Here is a 17485-nt window from a genome sequence, read left to right as displayed (position 1 = left end):
GGGAGGGAAGGAAGGGGGAGGAGGGGAGGGGGGGGGAGGAGAGGGGAGGGGGGGGGGAGAGGGGGGGAGAGGGGAGGGGGGGGAGGAGAGGGGAGGGGAGGGGAGGAGAGGAGAAGAGAGGAGAGGAGAGGAGAGGAGGCCAAAACTCAAGCAGGTGATTCCCTTGCCTAAGAGCACAAAGCTGGTAAATGGCAGACCTGGAAGGTGGGCCCAGCAGTCTCAATTCCAGAGCCTGACAAATCACACTATTACTATTTCTCCATTTAAAGAAACCAGAAAGAGAAAAATTCTTCATCTGGCAGAAGTTACCTGGGGAGACAGAAGAGGACGTATCCCTTTTGCTTGGCTAATAGGTACAGCCTGTGTCTTATTTAAGAGGCAGGGCACTGGTGGGGTAGAGTCGGAGATGAAGATACTGCAGGGAAAGTAGCTGCTGCTGCTTCTTAGTGACAGATCACATGAAGCGCAGGATCGCAGCACAGACCACAGAACTCTGCAAACAGGACCCAAGCTCACCTTAGCGGGGAGTCACCGCCCACTCACCTCCGCCCTTCTAGAGCTGAGTATTCTTTCACCTGTGGAAGTCACAAGCATGTGGCATGGCTCTCCATTTTTAATTTTTTTAAAAAGGGGTAACGGAAGTTGTGGCCAGACACATCACCCTACCCCCGTCCTAAAGATAGGGTGGGTGGGGCTGGAGGAAGAAGAAGAGGCTGGGCCTAACTAACCTGGGCACGTCCTTGCCAACATCTGCTGCCAGGAAGGAGGGGGGAAAGTTGACGGTGGAAGGAAGCTACAGGGAAAAAGGAAAAGAAACTACTGCACGAGGCCACAAGTTCGTCCACTCACCAGAAGACTCTTCCGTACGCGAACACCGTTGGGCACTCTCCTAGACCCAACGCCACCCCTCAGGATCCAGGGCTGGGACACAATACAAAGTATAAAACGACACTCTCCCCGAAAGGGACTCGTGGTCACCGTTGGTCATGGGAGTGTTTCACGGCAGGTCTTAGGAAAGAGGGTTTTGAGTTCAGGAAGTGTGGGACTAAAACGATACCAACACAGAAATAAACGCTGCCTTTCAGCAGGAGTGCCTAGCTGCTCCAGCGGATCCAGACGCTGAGACATACTGGGTCCGAAACAAAGACTGACGGAGGGGCCAAGCACGCCAGTCCCTCCTGATGCTCAGCCCAGCCCACCTAAGCAAGCAGCAACACTCCGGGTCTGATCTGGGTAGCTGGTTGGTGTCTCAGCTAAGCAGCAGCAATGCTGAGGAATAAGACTCAGGAATAAGTACGTACTACCTGTAGGACCCTCAGGAGACACAAAGATGAGGACGCCAGGGTCGCTGTCCTCAGAGCTGCCAACCAGATATGGAAAAGCGCAGTGTATAACCAAGTGACCAGACGAAAACATGAAGGTGGAAAAGGACTTCCCAGGTCCAGCTGCCGATGAGAATTACGCTTTCGCACCCCACGGCCCTTGGCACCCAGAGTCTTTCACTCTATTTCACCATAAATGAAAAAGTTGCAAAACAAGACAACAGCCTGTAAGATGCTGGGATCCAAATAAAATAGTAGGTGCAGAAATTCAAGGAAGTGCATCAACTCTTCCCAAAAGGGATGGAGAAACCATGCCAAAAGAAAACCAGGAACACACATGCAGTGCTCTCCCCACAATTACAAACAGCTCAATGATACGGACCCTGTGAGGCAGGAGAATAGGGGCTGGAGGCAGGGAACCTAAGGCCGATTCACACTGACTTCCTAAAACTAAATCAAAAGGAAAACCCCAACTTTCCATGCCCTAGTAACAAAAGGACCAGAGGCTACCCCCTTTGCAATCCCCACCTTTTCTGCATGGCAGGTGAAAAACTGAAAGGACCTCTGCTTGGTCCCCTCTTCCATTCAGTCAGGCTGGTCACAGGCCAAGTCTTCGTTTGCATACGAGTATAACTTTGGAACTTCACTTCAGCCTCTAATTGGTTGCTTTGCGCAACCAATCAGATGTTGCCATAGGGTGTAACTCTGTGACTTTGCTTCAGCCTCTGATCGGTCCTCTCCTGCAACCAATCAGACCGATAGTGGGCCATTACTTCATTTACACAGGGTGTACATCAAGTAACCAACAGGAAACCTCTAGAGGGTATTTAAATCCCAGAAAATTCTATAACTGGGCTCTTAAGCCCATATGCCCAGCCTGCTCCCACCCTGTGCAGCGTACTTTTGTTTTCAATAAATCTCTGCTTTTGTTGCTTCATTCTTTCCTGGCTTTGTTTGTGAGTTTTGTCCAATTCTTTAAAATGCCAAGAACCTGGACACCCTCCACTAGAAACACCTGGACCCCACCTCAGCCACCTCCACTCTCGCATGCCCCATCTTCCCTGCAGTCAACTAAGAATCAGACTTTCCCAGGCCGTGTCAATCAGGCCGATGAGTAGAAGGCCAAGCATCCTCTCCTTCCTCTCTTCCTCGTCCCTCTCTCACCAGTCCCTGCCACCAAGCCTTTAGGTGAAGCCAGCCACGTACCCTGGGTGGGCCCAGGAAAAACAAGTCCAGTCTCTCGAACATTCCAGCCAATTACAGAGGTACAATTACAGATGCTGCGTGTGCGGCTGCCCTGAGGTTTACAGAATTAGCTGATCGATGACAAAACAGACAGCCGTCTAAAACACACACTGGGAGAAAAGAGCTCTGGAAAGTGTGGCACAGAATGTTCTTTGGAGTTCAAATAACAAATACACAATGATAGGCAGCCAAGCTCCACCCATGAGACTGGTAAACCATGGACTCACCACAGAACCTTGTGGGGTCAAATCTTTGGTCAGGATCTTCACTCACACACATAACAAATACTTCTCTGCAACCAAGTACTCATAAGTAGGGTGACCATATTACTTGTCAACCACAGTAGTCATTGCTGAGTGTGGAGGAAGCCTCTGTTAGTAATTACACCTGGACCAGGCTCCTCCCAAACCAAACAGGAGATGGGCTCTCCCTGCATACAAGGCACCCTCAGGGGGTTCTCCTGCTACTACCTGCTGACCCTGGATCCCTCTTGCTTGGGTGTGCAGGGGTGACCCCAGCCAGCAATCAGCTCCTGCATAAACAGGAACCCAGCAAGCAACAAAACAGCTGGGCAAGAGCACTGACTCTGCATCACTGTCAACTCCTGGTTACTGGTGACCTCCTGACCCAAATTCCTCATGTGCTAGTTCAACTCCTGACCTACAGCCTCACTCTCACTTTTACAACTCACATCGTCCTTATCCTCCTCCATCACCACTACCTCCTCTACAGAACACTTCTTTGCTTTTAAGAATCCTACCTGTAGCAAAGAATGTCTCTGTGGTAGACTTCAAAATAAAAGAAAAAAAATACGAGGTGAGAATCCTGCCTGCCCATAGACTTGAAGCCTCTGCTCACCTTGGCCATGGCTATAGACTGAATGTTCCTCCCCCGCCATAAATTCATATTATTTAAGCCCTAATCCCAATGTGATGATATTTGGAAGTGGGGTTTTGGGGAAGTAATTAAGTTATAAAAGTGGAGCCCTCCTGAATGGGATTAGTGCCCTTAGAAGAAGAGACACCAGACAGATGATCTCCCTCTCCACCATGTAGGGATACAGCAAAAAGGTAGCCTTCTGCAAAACAGGAAGGGAGCCCTCACCAGACACCAAATCTGCCAGCACCTTTGATCTTGGAGTTCCCAACCTCCAAAACTGTGAGAAATAAATGCTGTGAAAGCCACCCAGTCTGTGGTATTTGTGACAGCAGTCCAAACAGATGAAGACAGCCATTCATACCTTTGAGCCCAGGGTTGCTCCTCCACTCTCCAATTAGACCCCAGAGCTCCAGTTTGGACGCTCTACCCCCACCAGGTTCCTGACCCATCTCTGTATTCTACCACTGCTTATCAAACTAGGTTATACTTCAGGTGGAGAAGACCCAAGAGGATGATATAGGTGACACATTCACCCCAATCCTGGGACAAACTCTCTCTCATTGAGTCCTGTGAGAACTGAATAGTCTCGCCCATCAGGTGAGAGTGTAAACAACCACGTATGACATCACATCACAACATCAACTTGGGGGAGCAGACACTAACCTTTGTTCACACCTGTGTACAGGTACCGCACCAGGTGCTTTGCCTGCCTGATAATAGTCACACTGCAGAGATGAGAAAACTTGAACTCACCAAGGTAAAAGCACTTACAACATGCCGCCTAGGTCTATCTAGCACAAAGTTCATTGTCCTTCTAATGCGCCAGTGTTGGAACTAATAAATAACATACGTCTGAAAAAAGCGTGAGGATAACGGCAGTTTAAGACACAATGCTGGAACTCATGTATTTATTCTCATGTATTTATGCACAGAAACATATTCTCATATATTTATTTAGAAAGAACTCCCATATTTATCCAATCACAGGAAGTTGCTTAGCCCTAGAAATCAAAATGTGGACAACAGATACAGTTGACAAAGACAGTCCTCATACATTTAAATAAACGCCTAGGCTTATGTTCATAGTATGAACAACTATTTTTCATGTTTAATGTTTTTAAGACTTTCCATTAGTATAGGAATTTGTCTTACACAAACAGCCCCCAAAAAAGACAGTTTTTTTAGGATTACATATTTTAAACATTATCTTTTTTTCTGCTATAAAAACATCACCACAACCCTAGTAACTAGGAAGTTTTGTTTCCTGTCCTTGTTTGTATTCTTCTGTGGTGGCAAGTGCCAGCATGTGGGGTAGGTAGCGTGAGGCAAGGTGGGTGACAGCAAAGGACACTGCTCAATTCGAAGCTATGGGAGGAGAGAGCTCTAGTCCTAGACTCGCACCAAGGAGCTTTGAGCTCTGAGTAATTCAGCAGCCCTGGGCTGCCGTTTCATCTATAAAATAAGAGGGTTAGGTGATCTCCACAGCCTCGTCCTGCATTCAATCCTATGATAATTGCTGAAAACTCCAGCATGGACCAATTACTAGTGTGACACACTTGAGAGAAATGGTGGGATGTGTATTTAAAGAAGACTATCTAATGACTCACCCATGAGTAAAAAGTAATTTACCTCCATTTTAAAACCCATATTAATTGGCATGACATTAGTAGAGAGAGCGCCTAACGTCTGACAGCTATTCTGAAGAGGATATAAATAGGTGGTTTTTGAAATTAGTCAGCCATGTGCTATGGTCCACCAAGAAGCACAGGCAGGCAACATGCTCCAGGCTGTGTGTGCAAGCTGTTCTGTTTCCAGCACAAATGGAGAAAAGGGGAAAAAAGCAGTCCTGGTAGATTCAGTCATCGCATATTTCAGCTGTAAGTATGAAACAGGAAGCTCACAAAGAATTGTAATTTAGAAGTATTTAAAACAAAACAAACAAACCTACTCCAGGCACAAATACCAGATAGCTCTAAAGCCAACTGTGGTATTTTATAACACATTGTTTAAAGTCACCAGTGGGTCAGAGTACAAACCACGCCCACGTGAAAGTCTCCCTGGACGTTCCCAGGATCTACCCATTCTCCTTCCCTGTGAGCCGGCTTCACACAGGTAAGTGGGTCCCATAAGCTCCCGGAGGCACCCACATCCAGCTCTTTGTGGGCAGCACAGAGAAAAAGACCGTTGACCAACCATCCCGAGAAACAAGAGGCTGACACTCAGAAAATCAACACCAAACACCCTCCCACGCCACAGGGTGACTTCTAACCTCCACTCCTCCCCGCCCATCACCCCACACACGCTATCTCCCAAAAACACATCTGATCTTTATGAAATCTCAGCTTCAGGGCTGCCCAGGATGTGACTGAAGGGGAGTGAAAGGAGGAAGAAGAGAATGAGGGCTCCAAACCCAGCCCAAGTCGATTCTTCCATGAAGTTTCCAAGAATTTAAAGAATAAGTGGTGAGACCGGGTGCAGTGACTCACGCCTGTAATCCCAGCACTTTGGGATGCCAAGACAGGCAGATCACTTGAGGTCAGGAGTTCGAGACCAGCCTGGTCAATATGGTGAAACATCATTCCTACTAAAAATACAAAAATTAGCCAGGCGTGGTGGTGCATGCCTGTGGTCCCAGCTACTTGGGAGGCTGAGGCAGGAGAATCACTTGAGCCCAGGAGGCAGAGGTTGCAGTGAGCTGAGATAACACCACTGCACTCCAGCCTGGGTGACACACCTAGACTGTCTCAAAAAAAAGAAAAAAAAAAAGAGTAAGTGGTGACTTTTTAAAAGAATGGTCAAGGGAATTATTTTTAAAGCTGTGGGTTGGCACAGGACATTCATCAAAAGAAAGAAACTATCAGTTCAAACTTACCTACACATCTTTTAAGAGTCCTGAACCACCTATAATCTGAAAGTTTTTTCAAATACTAATAAGCCAGACACAATTACCAATTATTAAAATAACAGTTATTATAGCTAGTGATTTCCATTGACCATATCTGCAATAATTAGAGCTGGTAGGTTTTCAAAAACGTAGATTTTAAGAGTATATGGAAAGTCCTTGAAAGGCAATGTTTACAGGCTGTTAGGAATAAGGCATTCCTTTAACACGAAATAATGAATTTTAAACAGTAATAATAATAAAAAGGAAGAAATGAATGAATGAACGAATGAATCAGAAGGCAGTACCACAGAGTAAGAGCACATTCTCGGGGGATGAGGGGCAAGGGAAGGGAAAGCATTAGGACAAATACCAAATGTATGTGGGACTTAAAACCTAGATGACAGGTTGATGGGTGCAGCAAACCACTGTGGCACATGTATACTTATGTAACAATTCTGCATGTTCTGCACATGTAGCCCAGAACATACAGTAAAATTTTAAAATTTTTAAAAATGTTTTAAAAAGAGTGCATTCTCTGTAGTGAATATGTCTCAGTCCTGGGTGATCTTGAGCAAGATACTCAATGTCTCTATGCCTCAACATCCTCCTCAGAAAATGAAGCCCATTACAGTCCTAAATCACAGGGTTGTCGTGAGGATCCAAAAATGATGCATGTAAAAAGCATTTAACATGTTCAAAAGAAACACGTACTAATGGTCCTTATTCCAGGATGAGTTTTGGTTCCAACTCTACAAATCATTAGCTATGTGGTCTTGGGCAAGCGATTTAACACATCTATGCATTGGTTTATTCACCAAAAATGAAGAGTCTTGATTAGATGACCTCTTAATTTCTATGGCTTCTCCAAGCTCAAGACCTCTCTGACAACAGAAGCATCATTTATGATTTCAAACTCTTTCAGGTTTCTAGTTTTCACAACTTTCAACTTATTGGTCACAGCCATGATTTATATGAAACCAAGTGTTTGGTCAACAGCACAACTCCTCAAATGAGACTGTGACTGTGCGAATCCTAGAACCTACTTTATAATGATCCTTTTAACAATCTGGTTTCAAACAACACATTGCAGCAAAACACAGGCTTGCCCATGATAGTTAGAATCAATCTACTTCCATTCTGGTGGCCTTCCGATATGGAAGTTACCCCAAAATCAAACTGCAGGTGTAGTATGTCACCGTGCAGCCTGGTGCTGATGGACCATATATAAATTAAATTCATTCGCTATGATCATGCTCCTTCCAAAGGAACTCTCAATTTCTTCCTAACGGAAACCATGCAAGCACCTACCCTCTCCAAACACTCTTAACAATGAAGTTGAGCGTTGCCATTAAAAGATCCATTTCTCAGCCGGGCACAGTGGCTCATGCCTGTAATCCCAGCACTTTGGGAGGCTGAGGCGGGCAGATCACCCAAGGTCAGAAGTTCGAGACCAGCCTGACCAACATGAAGAAACCCTGTCTCTACTAAAAAAATACAAAATTAGCCAGGTGTGGTAGCACGTGCCTATAGTCCCAGCTACTCGAGAGGCTGAGGCAGGAGAATCACTTGAACCCGGGAGGCGGAGGTTGCAGTGAGCCGAGATCATTCCATTGCACTCCAGCCTGGGCAACAAGAGCAAAACTCCATCTCAAAAAAAAAAAAAAAAAAAAAAACACTCCATTTCATCTGTATGTTTGCAGAAGAAAACACAAAACTATTTCAGGTGTATCATTCTTCTTTAGTTATTTTAAACTCATCACTGACTGATCTTTTATAAGAAAAGACTAAGCATGAACATCTCCTTACAAGTCAGAAAATTTTAAATGATGATTGAAAAAGATACTCTCGATCATGGTCTGCACCATCACAGGGAATTCTATCTCCTAAACCTAGGTCATTCTCTCCTAACTTGGGTGAACAGGCACCCAAGTTATGTGAACAAGAGAGTTAGCACATATGCACAGAATTTAATATTGCTGCCACTTAAGACTTAAACAACAAAATTAACCTGACACGGTAACATCCATAGAAGACCGTGCAAATGGTAATTAGCTTTAATAACAGAAGGCGCACACAGTGACTGCAAGAACCAAGCCAATCTTTGCTTTTTTCTGTTAATTCTTTAGAGGCCCCTAAGCTGTATCAATGTTGTCAGTTTTCCCTGACACCCTGGTCAGTTTAAATCTCATCTCACACTCACTGCCATCTCATTAAGAGAGAAGAATCAACAATCTCTAATGAAATCATTAATTCAAACAACAGTCATCGATGAATGCCAACGGCATTGGGAGAAAGATCGATGAGGAAAGGGTCAAGCTGCCACCCACGACAGGACCCCAATGCTCAGTTTTAGAATCACTACACATGAGACAGTCAGACCTTCTCCCAAGCTGATGCAGCGTTAAGCCAGATGATACCACCCACAAATTAATCCTGCCAAAAACCCTGCACATAAATCTGATCAAGCTTTCATGATAACTTCCAGTTTATAGAAATACAGGGACTAGCAGGATAAGTTTAAAAGAAAACCAGCACCCAAATCCAGAATGTGGAACATTCTACTGAAAAAGTGACCTGATTCCTTCAACAAGTCAATAGCATGGGGGGAAGGGGTGGGGGCAGAAGAACTGTTCTACATGTCTATAGCCTTAAAAGGCATAACCGTCAAATGCACTGGACAGACTTCGTTCAAATCCTGGTCCTAAAGAAAAGCCATTTTTAAGTGAATAAAGGATGAAATCAAAGCTGGGGAGGTGGGAAGTTCAACAGATCCCTGGGCTTCCCCCATCCCTCGCCATCTGATTTCCCAAACTGCATGTCCAGCCACCCCTGAGTTGAAAGGCCAGGGCCCAGCACAGAAACTAGGCTACAAATAGCTGGGTCGCACCCAGCTCAGGACCAGGAAACCCTCACGTAAGATGATTCAGGTTTAGCAAAGGAAGAGGCAGTTCCTGGGGCTATTAGAGAGGAAATGTACAGGTTCCTTTGCTGGAAATTTTTGCCAGCAGGTTCATAGCAACCCTGAGGCTTCATGTGAAAGCCGTTCGCATAAGAAGCATAAAATCACAGGTCTGCCCAGAGTCATTTTATCACGTGAATCAAAACAAGGCACCTCTGAAGTGAAAGGGGAGAAAAAGAGACAACACCCAAGGGGTGGCTTAGATTTTGCATCCTTAACAGTGTCTACTCCAGCATTTCTACCCGGAGGTTTTGTGGTTTGGCTTTGTTTTTCGTGTATCTTTTTTAAAATATATAATTGAGGCATAACTTGCATACAGTGCATGCGTTACATGTACAGCCCAATTTTTACTCTCTGCAATTTCAATTTTACTTGGATCGGTTTTGCAAGATAATATCTCCTCTCCTCAAGGCATGTGCCAGTCAGAAGCAATTCTAGAATGGAAACAGAAACAGGTTAGGGGCCTGCTTCTAACTCCTGCGCCCTGCACACTGGTAGCCTGGGCAGCTGACACGCACCGTCCAGCCAGGACACAGATTAAAGCTGAACGGAGTCCCTCGGCAATGGAAGATAACAGCTTCTTCACTGCACCGTTCCAGTACCTACCTCTGCCCACAAATGCTACTTTCCCCAAGGCTTCTAGCTCAAGTCGTGAGGATTTCTAACTGGCCACTGCACTGCCTGGAACTGCCCAACAAATATGGAACAATGGTCGACCTCTTTCACTCATTTCAAAGGCCTACCATTGTACGGGTTAACCTTCTTTTAAAAAATGGCAGACTTCCCTGGGGTCCTAGTCATATAAAGAGATTAACAAAGATTTGAATGAAGTCTTTTTAAATTAAAATTTAATATTATTAATTCTTAATTTTTATTCTTAAAACTAGGTAGTCTAACATAAAAAGCTTCTTTGCTGCTTTGAACTAGTAAAATTATAATTACAAATCCTTAAAAGTGAAAAACGTACTAAATGTGAAAAATTAGTTTAACGACACCATAATTCCATTTGAGAAAGTTTAGGAAGATGTGACACCAGTAAAAACTGTTCTACCAGAAACTAGGGGTAGAACCCAGTGTAACATTAATTCTTATTCCAAAAAGTTTACTGCTCGCCGGGCTCAGTGGCACTTTGGGAGGCCGAGGTGGGTGGATCATTTGAGGCCAAGAGTTTGAGACCAGCCTGGCCAACATGGTGAAACCCCATGCCTACTAAAAATAAAAATTATCAAACAAAAAAAATTAGTCAGGTACAATGGTAGACACCTGTAATCCCAGCTACTCGGGAGGCTGAGGCAGGCGAATTGCTTGAACCGGGAAAGTGGGGATTGCACTGAACTGAGATCACACCACTGCACTGCACTCCAGCCCCGGTGACAAGAGTGAGAACCTGTCTCAAAAAAAAAAAGAAAAAAATTACGGCTTATCATGGCTAAAATTATGTAACCAGCTCTTACCAAGCTACTGTGTGTGTAAAGTGTTTAAAATCTTTTCCAAAATTTCAGAATTCTTGGCATATACAAAGAACTCTGCAATACAAAACTATGAAATCTTCTGATATAGACTATATGTGGCAGGAAAAAAATACCGTTTAAATATAGAATTGTTTGAGAATGAAATGTACTAATATATAATACAATTAGATAAACATCTTGAAAAATGCATGATGCCTAATTAAATTCCATCCATTAATAGGGTAACAGCCTTGGGGCACTTTGTACAAAAATGGCATTTCTGGTAAACACAACATTCAAAACAAGTCAAACACACAGGCTCTGCCTGATGACATAATTCTGTGTTTTTAATTTGGTGCCATCCTGACACTGTGCCTAAGGAAACTACTTCACAAATGGATCACTTTAGGACACTGTCATCTCCATATGGTAATGCCAAAATTAAAATTCAGTACAAATATTCTCCTTAAAACCACAATTTTCAGCCAGGCACGGTGGCTCACACCCGTACTTGGGGAGGCCAACGCAAGAGGAATGCTTGAGGCCAGGAGTTCAAGACCAACCGGGCAACAGAGCAAGACTTCATCTCTACAAAAAATAAAATTTAAAAATTAGAGTGGTGAAGCACTCTGCAGTCCCAGCTACTCAGGAGTCTGAGGTGGGAAGATCCCTTGAGCTCAGGAGTTCAACGCTGCAGTGAGCTATGGTGGCGCCGCGGCACTCCAGCCTGCATGGCAGAGCCAGGCCCTGCCAAAAAAACAAAAACAAAAATAAAAAAAATGGCAAATGTGGCAAATGCATTCTCCAAATGGAATCCCAATCTCTTTGTGAGGCTACGAAGACACAAGCCTGAAACACACGGTGAAGGGAGTGTGAAGGAGCAGTAAAGACACAGCTCCATGAGGAGAAGGCCCAAGTCTGATCCCAGCTCTTAAAACCCTGAGCAAGTTTTTAACTTCCCTATGCTTCGGCTTCCTCACTTGTAAATCACTGGTCACGGCACCTCTCATGGAATTTCATTGGTTGGTGCCTCTAAAACTGATTTCTAGAAATCAGAGAAAATAATGGTCATAACGGTGCCTGGCATATAACAAATGCTCAGGAAATGCCAGCCCCTGTTATTTTTATTCTCATCTTAAAGCACATCTCAGTGGACGTTTTTCTCATCAGCACAGAGTACCTCTTAGGACAGATGACAAACACCAAGAAGGTTCCTTAAAAGCAGATGTCTTGGGCAACAATGGACGGACCTCAGAAACACTATGCTACATGAACAAAACCAAACACAAGAGGCTACACTGTGATTCTACCCGTGCAAAGGCAAAACGCTAGAGACAGAGAAAAGATCACCGATTAACTAAGGCTGGGGGCGGGAGGGGGAACTGACTGCAAAGTCTAAAAATTGGACTGGCGGGAGGCTGCCCACCCTTACAAATTTACTAAACACTACGGAGCTGTGCACGTATAATGGGTGAATTGTACGGAATATAAATTATACCGCAATAAAACTATACTAAAAACAAAACAGATGCATCCCCCAAGCATTTCTGCAGGTACCCTCGTATCAATCTGGCAATGAGAATAAATGAAGATATTTACAGAGTACAGCAAAAATGATTGAAAACACAAGGCTTGGGCATAGTTCAGACTTGGATCCTAATCCTGGCTCAGCTTCTTCCCAGGGCAAACTTTTTTTTTTTTTTTTTGAGAGGGAGTCTTGCTCTGTCACCCAAGCTGGAGTGCAGTGGTTCGAGCTCAGCTCACTGCAACCTCTGACTCCTGAGTTAGAGCGATTTTCCTGCGTCAGCCTCCCAAGTAGCTGGGACCACAGGCAGGCGCCACCACGCCCAGCTAATTTTTGTAATTTTAGTAGAGACTTGTTGGCCAGGTCCTAGGGCAAACTTTTTACTTCTCTCCCCCTTGGTTTCCACATCTGTAAAATGGGAATAAAACAACACTAAGTCCAGAGGCTGATGTCAGCATCATGAAGCTCATCCTCCACCAGTCTCCCCATATCAATCAATGGCACCATCTTTCACCCAAAGGGTGAGGCCAAAAGAGCAGGCATCACTCGCAATGCCTTTCTCTCTTGTATCAACTCCAATCCATCTCACCAGCAGCACCCCTGGTCTCCCTGCTTCCATTCCTGGCCCTCCGCAGTCCCCGTGGCCCTCCACAGCCACTGGGACACACTTACAAAATACAAGGTCCATCTCCTGTACGCTCTGCTCAGAACTCTCCTGTGGCTTCCTCATCAGCCACATCCTCACCGTGGCCTGCCAGGCCTCCTCGGACCCCACCGCACAGCTCTCTTCCTGCTCTGCCCGCTGGCTCCTCCCACACGGGCCCTCTTGCCATTCCTTCCACAGCAAGTTCCTGCCAGCCACTGAGCTGATATTTGCATTTGTTTCTGCGAGGCTCATCCCCTTGCTGACTCACTCAGATCTCAAATTCTCCTCCTTGGAGGGGCCTCATCCTAATAAAAACACGACCTGCTCTCCCACCAGACTCCAGCCCCCTGACCTGACTTAGTTTTCTTTACAGCACTGACCACGGGAATCACCTCATCCACGTATCTATTTATCTTCTGTCATGCACTAGCACATAAACTCCACGCAGGCAGGGAGTCAGCCTGTCCCACCCACCATCCTAGCCAGTGATCCCACCGATCCCCAGAGCATGGAACGGTGCCTGGCATACGGCAGCATTCATTAAATAGTTGCTGAATGAATGAAGAAATGTCATAAAGCACTTGACATCATGCCTGGCCACATATGAGGTGATCAAGAACTGTTCATTGATAATAATAATATTACCAGTATTATTACTGCATTTCACAGGTAAGAATATGGGAGCCCCAAGAGGGCAACTGACTCACTCAGGTCAAACTCTATATCTGATGTCTATGACTTCTACGACGCCTCCCATTCCATGGGCACAGAGTAACAGAATTCACCCACTGCGGCAGGAACCTGAAAGATGATGTAGCTGATGCTCTCGCACACCCCAGGCCCTGCCTCCTCTCACCTTCTAAGAGTCACCTATCCTGAGAGGTGGCCCACAGGCTGTTCCAATTCCAGAGCATTCCCCAGAAGGACAAGCAGGCATAAAGAATGCAGGCTTCTATCTCACCCTAAGACAACTCTCAGAGTAAGTGAGTGTGACTATTTCCGTTTTACAGAAGACGACACTGGGAAACAGAAAAAATGACATGCTCAAAAGTCATATACTCATTCATGGCAAGCTCGGGCTTCAGATTCTGAAAATGTTTAAAGTCTAGGCCTCTCTCTTTCCAAAATACTACATTGCCCTGCACATTCACTAAAAAAAGAAAAAATGAGAAAGAACTCTGACCAGTTTTACGTGTTTCAAATAGCATCAAGTCACAAGGGAAAGAATATTATAAAGCCCCCTCTACATACGCATATGCACAAAGGGCATTCTCAACCTCCTCCAGGACACGGGAATTTTAATACATCTACATTAAACACTCACAAACCACTTGTGATTATTTCTACTGCAGGATTTCATAATGAGACTGTATAATTTTTTGTAAACTCATTAGCTCTCACCAGGCCCAGATACCTTAAAACTTGGAAAAAGCAGGAGTTTTTATTTTGACGAAGTATGCTCTGTCTCATATATTAATAAGGGCACAGAAAAGCTTATACCACAGTATGACAGCCTTCTTTCCTATACACTTTATTATGACACTTTAGGAACAATGCCAAAACTCATGTCCAAGAATAGAATAAAACAGGCTATTTCTAATATGAAAACCCGGTTATCTTTAAAACTCTCCTGAAGGCATGAAGAGATACTGAGGAGCAAGTGGGGACAAGGGACAAAGCTCCCATCCTCCCTCCCAAGTGTCCCTGTGTCCACATCTGGACATCACTGCCGGCTCCGTTACTAACACTCTGAGTTGAGGCCAGGCACGGTGGCTCACACCTGTAATCCCAGCACTTTGGGAGACTGAGGCAGGTGGATTATTTGAGGTGAGGAGTTCAAGACCAGCCTGGCCAACATGGTGAAGCCCCATCTCTACTAAAAATACAAAAATTAGCTGGGCATGTTGGTGTATGCCTGTAGTCCCAGCTACCTGGGAGGCTGAGGCAGGAGAATCGCTTGAACCCAGGAGGCAGAGGTTGCAGTGAGCTGAGATGGTGCCACTGCACTCCAGCCTGGACGACAGAGTGAGACTCCATCTCAAAAAAATAAAAAATAAAAATAAAGAACTCTGAGTTGAAATGTCTGTGTAGGTCCTTAGCCCATTTTTGAGTTGGGTTCTTTGTTTTTTTACTGCTGATTTGTGGGAATCCCTTATACTTTTTAGTTATTAACCCCTTATCGGATACGCAGTTTGCCAACATTTTTCCCCATTCCACAGGTTGCCTTTTTACTCCATTGACTGTTTCCTTTGCTGTGCAGAAGCTTTTTAGTTCGATGCAGTCTCGTTTAGTTTTGGTTTTGTTGCCTGTGCTTCTAGTGTCGCACTCATGTAACTACCGCTAAGACGAGTGTCCTGAACGTCTTCATCTATGTTTTCTTCCAGGAGTTTTGTGGAACCAACTTAACCATCAAGGACAGATGAATGAGTAAAGGCACATGGTAATGTACCTACAATGGAATCCCAGGCAGCCTTAGAAAAGCAGTAGTTCCGCCACAAGCGCCAGCATGCAGGCACCTGGAGGGCTAATTGAAGGAGGCCAGGCACAGAAGGACAAATACCATGTGACTCCTCTCAGATGAGGCATCTAAGTAGCTAAATTCATAGACTTGAAGAGTGGAATGGTGGTTGTCAGGGACTGCAGTGGGGAAAAATGGGGAGTTACCAATCAATGAGCACAAGGTTTCAGTTCAGCAAGAGGAATAAGCTCTAGAGAGTTCCCCTACAACACTGCACCTGCAGTCAGCAATAAAACATCGTATGCTTAAAAATCTCTTAAGAGGGTAGATCTTGGCCGGGCGCGGTGGCTCACGCCTGTAATCCCAGCACTTTAGGATGCCGAGGCAGGCGGATCACAAGGTCAGAAGATCGAGACCATCCTGGCTAACACGGTGAAACCCTGTCTCTACTAAAAATACGAAAGATTAGCTGGGCGAGGTGGCGGATGCCTGTGGTCCCAGCTACTCGGGAGGCTGAGGCAGGAGAATGGCACGAACCCGGGAGGCAGAGCTTGCAGTGAGCCGAGATCGAGCCACTGCACTCCAGCCTGGGCGACAGAGTGAGACTCCGTCTCAAAAGAATAAATAAATAAGAGGGTAGATCTCATGTTAAGTGCTCTTATAACAGTAACAATTTTGCAAAGAACATTTTTTTAAAGACCGTGGGCACTGGCATAACAGCATAAACACCCCTCATTTGCCAAATCTCAGGGACCACATGTCCACACGATGCATGGGAGGTGCATATAACCCAAGGAGCCTCACAGATGAGAACACTAGAGCTCAAAGGGGTTACGGGACTTGCTGGAGGTCACAGAGCTGGGGCCTGGATCCTCACCCTGACAGGCCGGGCTTACAGCTCCAAACCTTTCCCCTACACCACATTAAGCACCTTGCTCCGTTCAGCAACTTCACTCCTCTGGCTCAGGGCTGTGGCCAGGCGGGGCTGTCACCTGGAGATGTTCCAGCATCATTCAAGCGAGCAATGACAACAGAAAGGAGAGCAGAGAATGTGGAAGGAAAACCCTCTAATTGAATGCACCTAAACCTGCCATGGGGGGAAGAACCAGTCTGCAACCTGCATTTTTTCTATCTTGTTTCTGCGGGAGACTTGACAGCACATACATAACCTGAGGGTTGCTGGGGCTCAGCGTCCCCCACTTCAAGACTTCTAAGTCTCCTGACTGCTAAGGACTTCAGCAGCCCCACCAGGAAGAGCCCTGCTCAACAGCCCAGAGGGCCCCTGCCCTCTCACAGCCTCTAAGGGGGTGCTCTTCTTACACCCCAGTCTCTCTGCCATTGCAGGAACCCCAAGACTTTGCTGTGTGGAGGAAACATTACTGTCACCAAACCATGTGACTTACACACACTCCCCAATACCACTACAGACCACGGGGCCTGTTTTAGGACTATTAACGTGTGCTTAACTCACATCCTTGGTAGGTTAGGCCTGGGGACTCATGCCTATAATCTCAGCACTTCGGGAGACCAAGGTAGGAGGATCACTTGAGCCCAGGAGTTCGAGATCAACTGGGGCAACATAGTGAGACTCCATCTCTACATTTTTTTTAAAAAAAGATATGCTTAACTCACATCTTTGGTAAAACATCTTTGATCAGAGAACATAAAAGAATGTAGAATCTGCAGCTGAATAATGATTCTTATTTCCACAGAACATACAAACTCAACACAACTCACTCCTCACAGGGAAGCCCTTCTTCAGCTTTCTCAGTGCCGGCACGTACCCTGCTGTGGGATCACTGCTATTCCTTGTTCTACAAAAAAAAAAAAACCTCTTTTCCATCACATACATCTCGTGAATTTCAGAACTCAATTTTACTCTTTAAATATTTTTAAAGCTGAAAGATTTATTTTCACTAAAAAAAAAAAGTCAGTCCCTAAGTCAAGAGTTCACCTGTTGTCAAAGCAAGATTCCCTCCTTTTTCTGCATCTCTCTCCCCATTTTCCTTCCTACAGCTCATCTGAGTCCGAATAATGTTCTTAAGTAAGTCTTCTCGCTCGTTCCCCACAAAATCCTCTTATCTTTTCATTAGCAACAAAACCTCTGTTGGGCACA

At 45.3% G+C, this 17485-nt stretch overlaps 1 protein-coding gene across 5 annotated transcripts in view; it reads right to left on the bottom strand.

Annotated features, from left to right (window-relative positions):
* The window catches only part of FAM107B (family with sequence similarity 107 member B), a 257812-nt gene that overhangs the window by 63498 nt on the left and 176829 nt on the right, over positions 1–17485 (bottom strand). Inside the window, exon 2 of one of the 5 annotated variants that reach the window (XM_023223111.2) lies at positions 1851–2062. The exons of 3 other annotated variants lie outside the window; for them this stretch is intronic. Coding sequence is in view for 1 of the 2 variants with exons in the window: in XM_023223109.1 (XP_023078877.1) it covers positions 12938–13004 (67 nt within the window). In the remaining variant the exon portion in view is untranslated. Of the gene's footprint in view, positions 1–1850; positions 2063–12937; positions 13071–17485 lie in introns of those variants that run through there. One more of the 5 variants, XM_023223109.1, reaches the window with a different exon arrangement.

This window comes from Piliocolobus tephrosceles, chromosome 9 (assembly GCF_002776525.5).
Source record: "Piliocolobus tephrosceles isolate RC106 chromosome 9, ASM277652v3, whole genome shotgun sequence".
In the NCBI taxonomy this organism is placed as follows: Eukaryota; Metazoa; Chordata; class Mammalia; order Primates; family Cercopithecidae; genus Piliocolobus; species Piliocolobus tephrosceles.
This window is presented reverse-complemented; position numbering and strand designations above follow the sequence as displayed.